Below are 11,126 nucleotides of genomic sequence, written 5' to 3'. Positions count from 1 at the left end.
ATGCGACTGCCCGGTCGATTCACAAACACTAATCGATTGAAAATACCGTAACATTTGATGCAACGGTACAGTACAACAACACTAACTTCCGGAAAGCTTATTTCAGGGTGGGGGAAAGGCATGGCTGCCAGAGTTGGGCTGGCCAGACTTGATTGAACAGAACAGACACAAGTTTTTTTTTCGTAATGGTAACCCATGTGAACTGAACTGTCAAGTCAAAATCAAAGTTGTTCTTCTAAGATTCTAACCAAAAACGTAAATAGTTGAATATAATTTTTCTGAAATAAAATAAATGATAAGTAAATAATTGTACCAACATGTTGGGAATACGTTCATTTCTTTCTAATATTGTTCAAGCACAGACCTTCCTGTCTCAACAAACCAGAGTATGTTCATTTTACATTCAAGAGCTTAGGTTATTTTAATTAGCTGAAAAACTATTTTTATTTTTATACGACAAGAATTAGTAAATAATTAATAATTCGTTTTCATGTATTTCTTTCTCCAGACAACATTTGTGCTGAAAAGGAGATGGCCTCCACCATTACACAAGAAGGGTGGTAAAACGACAAAACTAAGAGGCCGTCACTTCGTGTATGACTTGGTTGAGGACAAAAATGTTGTGAGGCAACCTGACATGAAAGTTATTTTAAATCAGTATGTTGAAGGTGGGTATATTTAGTTTTATCTACAAAAGAATATTCCTTACAGGAACTTTGTTTCGTAGATAAATAAATAAATATCATATGACACACTTGACACCAATTGACCTAGTCCCAAACTAAGCAAAGCTTGTACTCATACTTAAATGCATACTTAAATACATATTAAACATCCAAAACAATTACTTAAATGGACTAAATAATAGTCAGCCTAAAGGAGCCTACCCACTTTAAACCTTGTAGGCAGGGCTTTGTTTGGTCTACCACTGTCAATCAGTCTGTATGTCTGATTGTTTTGACTGGCAGTTTTTTTTTCTATTCTTAGGGGCTATTTCACTATCCATTGATTAGTGTTAACTAGTGGTTAGGTGTGATGCTGTCTCTATTTATTTTGTTCCAATAGACGGAGACGGCCTCACATTTAACCGTCAAAGCAGAAAGAGAGAAAGAGCAGAATAATTTGGACACCTTCAGGTTAATTTTTTTTGTTTGGGTGTTGTCTAGGTGTTGGTAATGCTGGTGATGTACTGACGATGCGGCCCAATCAGGTGTACCGAGATTACCTCATGCCTGGCCTTGCTGTGTATGCCACTCCTGAAAATATGGAAAAATACCAAGTAGAGGAAAATAAACCCAAATCTGAAGATACATTTAGTTCACCATATGTACAAAGGGTAAGAATTAACTTCTCAAAATAAGTTTTCCAACTTGCAACTGTGTATTTTTGAAGAAAAGAATTTGAGATAGCTTTATCTATCCTTGGCAATTTTTAGTTACTAAGCTGCTATTTCTTATTGCACAGCCAGTGAAAATTTTGCAGAACTTTTAATTCAATTTGGCTTATGAAAGTGAACCACATTAAGAAGATTTATTTACATTTATTTCCACATGATTTAGTTGTTGCTCATGAACAAGTTAAATATGTAATCTTGTCTTATGATTGTACCTCTTCTAAGTTCAGCAAAGAAGGGTATACATACTCCCATCCCCAACCTGTAACTTTGCTAAATATAAAGCCTAAAATCTGAATTATTTATTTATCAGACTATGAATTGCCTGTCTCGTCTTGTGCTGCAAATCACAATGAGCAAAAAGGAGCCTTGGACCCTGGAACCGTGGCATGTTAAGACCTCATTCCGAAAGGCTGGCTTTGTGGTACCAGAACATGCCATAAAAATGCCACCTGGGAAAGTGTCTGGCCCAGACCTTTCCCTCCAGGACAAGGAATTCTTTGTTACTGTTACAGTAAGTTTACCTTCATAACTAGCAAAATAATGAGTCCAATTTGCCACACTTCTTTCCTAATTGATTTTTGTTTTTACTAATAATTTTTTTTTTTAGTGGTAGGTAATAAAATTTCTTACTTCTTTTTTTACCAACGAAAAAAGACGAAGGAGGTTCTCAAGTTGACACATATTTTTTTTTATGTTAGACCACTCATAAATTTTTACAGAGTAGTCAGAGTAGTCAGATTTTGATAATTCTTTTTTTATTGGAAAGGGTATACCTCGAAATTGGTCCCATATTCATTCATTCATTCCAGCCTATATATGTCCCACTGCTGGGCACAGGCCTCCTCTCAGAACAAGAGGGCTTGGGCGTGGTCCCATATAAATTTGGAAAAAAAATCCAACCCTAAGGGTAGGAAAACAGGGAATGATTGATTGTTTACTCACATGTTGTAATGTATGGCCACGCATAACTTTTTACAGAGTAGTCCAATTTTGATAATTATTTTTTTATTGAACAGGTTGTACCCATCCAAACTTGGAGAAAATAATCCTACCCTAAGGGTGGGAAAAAAATTATAAAATACTAATATTATAAAGGGAGATTTGGATTTATGGAATAATTTTACAAATAAACTCAAAAACTACTGGACCTTTTGGCCTAGTAGCAGAAAACTTAATAGCTCAATCAACATACACAATTTTTCCGTTTTTATGGATTTTATTTATTAAATTTACCAACAAATTACTTTTTTGCAGATTAACAAAACAGAGACAGTGAATGTGAGATGTCGGATCCACCACTGGGCCACGGGTCTGGAGCGCTTACCGTGGGTGGAGCACCATTGGAAGAAAGTTACGGAACCCCTCTTCCCTGAACAAGCAGAGGTCTTGCAGAATTTGCCTCTTCCTGAATGAACTTAGTTGCTTATAGATTTTAATACAATATAAAGCTAGTTACAATATAATTGATGTATTTATTTTTTTAAAATAGTTTAATTATAGAATAATGATTATTCAATTCTTCCCCTAAAAGTGCATACAGACACTCTTCTAACATTCTATGGAATAAGCTTAACTGGGGATTGAAAATCATAGATAGTTGAGCATAAATAGTAATTTCTGAGAAGATGTAAGAAGATGAGGTAAGTGTAAATTTGAATTTTTTGTATTTAATCAATTTTGTTTAAAATATCTGGTATTTAATTAAGCTTATGTCTCAACAGCAGGAATTGTTAGGTTTTCCAAATTTTGTTCAAGAGTTTGATCAGGAGTTGCTTGTTGGTATAGAATTGATTCATCAGTGATATCACGAATGTTTCCAGCTAAATTCTGATCAACATATCCATCCTCCATGTCTAGTTGCTGTTCTAAGTGTTCGGCGATCTCCTGTTGCTCAGTATCATATTGCTCTCGGTCATATTCCGGAGTTTTAGCATCACCTGCTGTCTCTAGTGCATCTAGGTTTTCTTGTTGACTTTGCGGCTGTTCCATTGCGTTCTGTTGCGGTAGGTATTGATTTTGATCCGCATCTGTTGTGGCGTATTGCTGTTCGTAATTTGGGTCATAACGTTGCGAAGTTTCCTCGTGTTCATTTATTTCCACAGGATATGCGCCCTCCTGCTGCGTCCCTTCGTAGTAAGCCGATGGATCGTAACCTTCCATCGGACCAGTATATCCAGTATTGTAGACGTCAACCACATCACCTTGATTGTATTGGTCATAGTTTTGAGCATTGGATTCTGAGTAATACATTTCGTTTTGCTCAGTTTCAAATTCTTGAATTCCTGATGCTATGTCCATATTATCCACATTCCCTGTCGACTCATATTGTTGGGAAGGATCATAATTACCTTCGTTAGTTACTTGTTCATCTGTGTAGACTGGATCTTGATAAGTAACATCTTTCTCCTGATCGGCCGCTGTTATTGTCTCAGGAACATACTCGTGGTTCGGTGGGATATATTGCTCTACATTGTGCCCTTCTGGATTAATGTTAACGCCGTCAACCAAATTCACATTATTGCCTGGTGTGAATTCTTGAACGTTTATTATGTCAATTGGATAATCATTTTCTTGGCCGCCACCTATATTTTCATTGGCTATTTCTTGGACGAGTTCATCAGGATGAAGAACTTCTACATGAGTAATGTCGTCGTCACCAGGGTAAGCTTTTTCGGGATGAAGTGCTGCTGCTTGAGAGGTGTCTTTATTGCCGGGGTATGATTGTTCGGGGTGAAAAGCAACTACATGAGAAATTTGTTCCTCCCCAAGATACGATTTTTCGGTATTTTCGGTTTCATGTTTATCAGCAGTTTCACCAGAGTGGTTTTGTTGACCAGCTGTGTATTCAACATGTTCATGAGCGTCCGCTGCCTGATAATTTTGCACAGGAGCTTCAGAAACGACAAAACTAGCTTCGCCTTTCGGCTGTTGCTGGTAATTTTCCTCAACGCTTCCTCTAAAATTATTATCAACGTAATCATTTATCTTGGTAGACTCCATTTCACCTCTTTTTATATCAGGTTCCTGAGATTTCGGTTGTTTTTCAGATTCTACGTGAATATTCTTGACAGAGTCTACAGCAAAATCATTAAATGTTGCCGCCATGTTATTTTGTACATGAGATTGCTGTATGGGAGTAAACTCATGAACTAGAGATTCCTTTGTCATACCTTCGAAGTCACTTTTTACAAAAAGTTTGACCGGCTCATCGTTCTCTTGATACTTAGGTAATCCAGTTGATAAATTATGGTAATTTTTGAATTTGCTGTCGTTAAATGCAGATGAATTAGTTTTTTCTTCTTTCTCGATCTGTTTAAGTTGATCCAAAATGCTGTATTTACTTTTCCAATCATTATCATTATTGTTATCTTGTTGTATTGCTCTAGGAACATAATCATTAACATCAATTGATCTTAATTTGGGAATGAGTATGTATTTCTTGCTTATTTGACTGAGTAAGCGAGTTTCATCGACATGTTTCGTTCGAATATCCAACTCTGTTGATATTTGTGGTTCATTGTATCTTCTTACGGGACTTTTCTGTGCATCTCCATAGATATTCGTAGGTAGCCTCGGATCTAAGTAGAAATTTGACTGAAACATTTAAATCGTTATCAATATTCAAAGTTCTTTAAAAGCAATGATCGTAATATGCGTCATTTTTAGAAATAAAACAATCTATAGAAAAGAGATGCACAGTGACAAGCTAAAATTAGCTAGGGGTCTAGCACCCTTTGTAATGGGTATGTTACGTAAAAGACAGAAGCTTTTGTACCTACCTTAAAACGCGTCACGCTGTTCCGCATCTTATCAAGCTTGGTAAGGATGTCTTCATTGCGCTCCTTGCGTTTCCTATCCTCTTCCAAGAAAGCGTCATATCGCTTTCTTAAGTTGTTGATACTATCTGCTCGTATTCTGCAAGCAGGCAATAACAGATTGTAATAATTATTATCCAGTATGTTTAAACTTTTAACCATCAGTTTTTGTACAAGAAGGAGAAAGGTCCTTGTAGGCTACTTTGCTTTTGGTTGTTGCGCAGCTGGAAAGCTATTAAAAGTAGATGCTAGGTCCTAGCATGACAAGGATAACAAGTTTTTAAAAAACTTTCGACACATTTTGTTACACGTACTAACTAAGAGGTAAGCTTGGCAATTAGCAATTTCTTCTTCAACCACTTCGGCTATTTTGCTAAATTATTCAATCTTTGATGAAATTTTTACTGGTCCAATGGTCGATCCTAGGTTTTCTCTGCAAACTTTGAATTATAACTATTTGATCGCAAAATTCGTTCAATTAACTTGTTTAGAGTGATGAATTATAACGTCAAATAGTAAACGTACTTCTTATCAGATTTCCCCATGGGTTTGTGTTGATATCCCGCGAGTGGCAGCCGCTGCGCCCGCAGGGCACGGACGTAAACAAAGCAATGGCGGAGGCGGACGACCTTCGCGAAGGTTCGCGTTCATGATTTTGCTATAAGATAGTTCCACGCCGCATATTGGAAGACATCGTACAGATATTACTTACTGTTGTAAAGGAATATACATACGAGTAGCTACCTCCCTAGTAAGAATAATTTTAAATAAACTTTTGACTCTGTAGACGATTTTGTGCATAAATTTAGTTTTTTATTTCAATTCCAAATTTTTTGTTACTTTTACGGTCATCCCGTAAAACCTATATCGAAAATACAAACTGAAATATAGATGCACAGAAAAACCAGAAAAATAAGACCAGCGCTGGGATTCGAACCCAGGTCCTCGGCATTCCGTGCCGTGTGCTATACCGCTGAAGTAGTCAACAAAAAAAATATTGGGTTAAAAATGTAATTTATAACAAAAACTTATTGCTTACCCGCTGGAAGATGCACTCAGTTGTTTGTATCTGGGCCAATGAACTATTTTACCGACACTTTGGGCGTCTCCTACGTTATCAAAATTGTCTCTGGCGTTACCAAAAAATCGTACTTCCAACAAGATATTTCACGGTTTAATAGGTTGATTTTACGTAGGATGGCAGGTATTCATGTACATCATCTATTAAATTACAGAAAAAAAAACATGTTTACTTACAAAAATCTGTAATTACTTGAAAAATGTCGCGGACATATTAGTGTCGGTAAAAAAGTTGATTTGCCCACCTATCAGTGTATCAAGTGTGTAAGCGCTCGGGCGATCGTGCCAGGCAGCTATGGTACGCCGTACCTAACATCGGGCGGTACCATACAATATGTTGCCCGTGTTCGTCGATGAAACTGCGACCTTCGACCTTGTCCACGGTAGGTTTATGTCACGCCACGGACACGAAGTTTCAATGCATGTTTCGGAGTATGATCATATTGATCATTTATACTAGCTTTTGCAATTTTCGGTGATAAAAAGTAGTTGCTAATGTCCATGGGCCCCGCCGGAGATTGCTTACCACCATCAGATGAAGAATGTTTGTTTACCATCATCGTGTCATCTCAACTTATATATCTACGTGCCAATGTTGGGTAGGTACCGACCTAAAAGAGCTAACTTTACGCACACCATTAGCTTCGAAGTTATGAGCAAGTTTCCTTAAGTTGTTGCCTTTCAGCGTAAAGCTCGTGGTGAATTTCAAATGTAATTTCATACTATTCTAAAAAACTCACAAGACGAGAGCCCGCCGGGGTTTGAAACCACCATCCTCTGCTTGAGAGGCCATAGGTCAAACCACTAGCTAGGCTACCACATACAACGGGTTGTCTACCATTCTATAAATAAACTGTATAGTGACGCAGTGTACCTACGGAGGTGCGTTAATATCGGCCGCAGCGGAGTGTGGAATAATATTTGACACGTACCAGCCGTAGAAATCAGTCAGTCGTATCAGATATTTATGCACTCAGATATTGGTTTATTAGTGACTGTACTTATATATTTTTACAGGATGTTGCTGGATGCTGATCTGAAGCATCTCAACCGACATTTCCCTACTTGTTACTTGTAATTTTGTAACTACACACCACACGATACATTATTATTAGTTTATTAGTAGATTTTCGTAACACACGGAATATGACAGTTGAAACGGTTCAAAGCCGCACCTGCTATACTAGGAATTATTTGAGGTGTCCCGATCTCGTTAACAGCCAACCATTCGAACAAAGCCATTGTATGTATTATATTGTGCCCTCAACCGCATAATACTCAGTTTAAAATAAACGGAAATATAAAATAATATAGTTCATTGAAATAACGACTTAATTGTCTAGAGCAGAAAGTGCACTTTAAAATAAATACACGTTCGCAGCTAATACTTTTGAGGCTTATCTGCCAACAAAGTTTTATTTAAAATGAATTCTCTAATGTAAGTAATAAAGTCGTTATTTCAATGAGCTATTTTATCTTATATTTCATTTCATTTTAAACTGAGGATTATGCACTTGAGGACATAATAGAATACAATGGCTTTGTTCGTAAGGCTGGCTGCTAACGAGATCGGGACAGCTCAAATAATTCCTACTATACCCAATCAATATAATCAATCATAATTTACGTACGAATTGTATTGGCTACTGTACATCAGCATCTGTTTAGAAATTTTCCAGTTGGTGCTACCAAAAAATCAGTGTCGAGGCCATTGGTATAGGAAAGCAGGTAACTTTTTCGTAATGCAAAACTATTTAAATGTAACGGGCGGACTTCGCTTGAAAGAAGAATGATTGCGATGATTGCTTTGAATGATTGACGCGGTCACAGCTGTGATTGTCTAGAGTTTTCTAGTCTCTAGTATTCTCTTGTCTTAATTCTTAAGGCCTAGCCACACTTCCGTCAAATTGACCCTAAATTAAGTTGAACGCAGCCGGGCATTATTCGAGCGTTTATTCCGTATGATTTTCGTGGGCACATTTTACTGTCATGGTAGAAAATCCAGGTTGCCTTACACATGCTCGTTGCTAGCATGCTTATAACCTGTTGATAAAAGGAGTCCAGCAATCCCTGTTCTGGCCGAGGTTTGTATAGTGCTTTTCTCAAACAATGTGAGGAAATATTTCATCCATCCATCCATCCATCCATCCATCGCATCGCATCGCAGTGCATCGCTTCGCATCGCATCGCATCGCATCGCTTCGCTTCGCATAGCTTGGCTTCGCATCGCATCGCATCGCATCGCATCGCATCGCATCACATCGCATCGCTTCGTTTCGCATCGCATCGCATCGCTTCGCATCGCATTGCATCGCTTCGCTACGCATCACATCGCATCGCATCGCATCGCATCGCACTCATCGCTTCGCATCGCTTCGCATCGCATCGCATCGCTTCGCATCGCATCGCATCGCTTCGCATCGCATCGCATCGCTTCGCATTGCATCGCATCGCTTCGCATCGCATCGCATCGCATCGCAGTATCGCAAATGCTTACAGAGTAGTGTTGGTTGGCTGTTCGTAATTTTTCCTTTGTCAGTTTAATGTTAATAAGCAAAATTAAAAAGTTAGAGCAGCGGACAATAATGGATTTTCATACATACTTCATGGCCTAAGCCAAGAAGTTATGTAGGGAGGTAGTAGGGAGCCATAAATGAGAAACTTCATGTCTCCATTTCGTGACATTAACGCATACATTTCCGAGCATGTTTGAGAAAATATCATTTAATAATACTTATTGTAAATCTGTTTAAAAAAATATACCTCGTTGAGTTTCTTGCCGGATTCTTCAGCAGAGGTTTTCCGAACCGGTGGTAGATTTTTTTGACATTCATAAGTGCTGGTTATAGCCTAAATTGAATAAAGATAAGATATTTTGACTTTGACTTTGAATGTAAACAAACTTCAGCTGCCAAATTTGGTACATTTAAGGATTTTGAACATTTTACTTATATTGTAATATAAACTAGACTACTGTTTTTCAATATAGAAACGGAAATGTTTAAATAGTTTAATTTAATGGGTGAATTTCAATATTTAAGACACCAATTTGACGTTGTTTTGTTTACATTTAGTTAAATACCTATCCAAACCAAGTATAGCAGTGTAACAGTAGCTTTCGGTAACAGCAGGGCTTCTATGAAACTCGAAACTCGAAGTTCGTAAAAAAAAATCTAAAATGTGATCAAATTCGTAAAAAAAACAACAATAACCTAGTCGGCACCTTTCCCTTAAATCGAAGTTCATATCGTACCATCTCGGTCACTCCTAGTGCTATATACAAAGTTCAAAAAGTTCAAATTTGAAACTCGTAGTGTAAAAACGTCAGAACAAAACTATGCAAAACTTGCAGTAAGTCAATGAGGTTAGTAGTTTCTTTAAAAAAAAATATGGCTGTGTCCATTGGAGGACTGAGGGCTATCGCGTATGAATTCGCCACTAGAGGCGCCAGTGTAGCGTGAGGTCTCCGAAATATCAAATCTCATAGTTTTTGGGTGAGCTACGCGGGTTTATTTATAATTAGAATAATTTTGTGAATATTTTGCAATATCTGAAATTAATTATGGCAAATATGCGTTCCGGGGCAATGAATGTCAGTGTTTTGAGACAGTTTTGTCTTTTGGAAACCTTTGTCCTCCCTTTTTTCCGAACAAAACGGGGACTATGCAACACTGTGGCATGCTCGATATTTTTATGGTACGGTTTTAAGGTGTATTAAATATGATTTTAATCTAAACTTTGTTTTCACGCCCGTAATAACAGACTTTGAAAGCCATACTTAAAAACCTCACGAAACAGTGCGCCATCTAGTGAGACAAAAAACGATAGCCCTCATTTTGCCAGTGTCTAGTAGTTTTTGCCGTTGTACGGTAAAAAAAGTCTAGAAAACGAAATATGAGAGGTAATGGTGGATGAACCAGTCAATGAGGTTAAAAAAAAAACATACGACAAATAGCTTAAGTTACTCTATGGAAGTTTCAAAGGCTGTCTCTCAAAGAGTATTGTAATGTATAGGAATCAGCAGGGTTACTACGAAACTCAAAACTCGAAGTTCGTATCGTACCGTCCCTCTCGCTCTCGTATTAAATAGTATTAGTATCAGAGGGACCGCACGACACGTACTTCGAGTTTCGTAGTAGCCCTGCTGTCTCTACTCTACGCTTTAGGTTAGCTTAGGGTGCTCATGGTCAGCTGGCTTGACTCACTTGATTGTATCGAATCGATTTGTCATAGACTTGAAATTGAAATATCGATGCGCGTTTGAGAATCGCGGTGTGCAAAGGCTCCACTTGTATTTTGTTATTATAATCGTTATGTTGGCTAAATGTTATTTGGCATAGTTTTTTTTTATTTCGTTTCACGTATCTGTAATGATATCTTTGTAAGTAGTCTGTGACCGTTAACGTTACTGTCAAACAAAGAGCTGTCAAATCACAAGGTGACACTCTTTCCAGGCCCGGAAACACCGATATGTAAATACCGGACCTGTATGGACAGAGCCATATTTTTTTAAAGAAACGACAACTTTCCCGGCCCGGAAACACCGATATGTAAATACCGGACCTGTTTTTTGTGTTAACGCCCATAGAAAATGACAAGAGCTTCTATGTGCATGTACACGAAAAACACGGTCGGTATTTCCATGATGGTACTATCCGGGCCGGGAAAGAGTGTCACCCGGGTGCAAGCAAGCGCCCATAGAATGGGCTACAACGAAACTGGAAGTTCGTGTCGTGCGGTCCCTCTGACACTTATACTATTTAATACGAGAGCGAGAGGGACCGCACGACACGACCTTCGAGTTTCGTAGTAGCCCTGCAGGTGGATATTATTCG

The 11,126-nt window shown here is 38.0% G+C and overlaps 2 protein-coding genes across 8 annotated transcripts; one reads left to right on the top strand and one right to left on the bottom strand.

The window, feature by feature from the left end:
* Positions 1-118: 118 nt before the first annotated feature.
* mRpL9 (mitochondrial ribosomal protein L9) lies at positions 119-2,859 on the top strand. Its single transcript, XM_074094316.1, has 5 exons — positions 119-386; positions 509-668; positions 1,167-1,336; positions 1,707-1,907; positions 2,651-2,859. The coding sequence occupies exons 1-5, from the start codon at positions 318-320 to the stop codon at positions 2,807-2,809; spliced, it is 759 nt and encodes a 252-aa protein (XP_073950417.1). The 5' UTR covers positions 119-317; the 3' UTR covers positions 2,810-2,859.
* Positions 2,860-2,956: 97 nt separating this feature from the next.
* On the bottom strand, positions 2,957-10,604 carry LOC141432630 (uncharacterized). Of its 7 annotated transcripts, none has more exons than XM_074094312.1 (3): positions 10,497-10,604; positions 5,176-5,311; positions 2,957-4,990 (listed from the first exon to the last, which is right to left on the bottom strand). In XM_074094312.1, exons 1-3 carry the CDS (start codon positions 10,520-10,522, stop codon positions 3,104-3,106), a joined length of 2,049 nt encoding a protein of 682 aa, XP_073950413.1. In that variant the 5' UTR covers positions 10,523-10,604; the 3' UTR covers positions 2,957-3,103. The 7 variants fall into 7 exon arrangements, with proteins under 7 accessions (XP_073950413.1, XP_073950411.1, XP_073950416.1 ...); XM_074094310.1 differs by lacking the exon at positions 10,497-10,604 and adding an exon at positions 9,504-9,673; XM_074094315.1 differs by lacking the exon at positions 10,497-10,604 and adding an exon at positions 9,545-9,672.
* Between the last annotated feature and the right edge of the window lie 522 nt (positions 10,605-11,126).

The sequence above is a fragment of the Choristoneura fumiferana genome, chromosome 11 (assembly GCF_025370935.1).
Source record: "Choristoneura fumiferana chromosome 11, NRCan_CFum_1, whole genome shotgun sequence".
Taxonomy (NCBI): domain Eukaryota; kingdom Metazoa; phylum Arthropoda; class Insecta; order Lepidoptera; family Tortricidae; genus Choristoneura; species Choristoneura fumiferana.
Note: the sequence above shows the minus strand (reverse complement) of the source record. Positions and strands in the feature narration are given on the sequence as shown.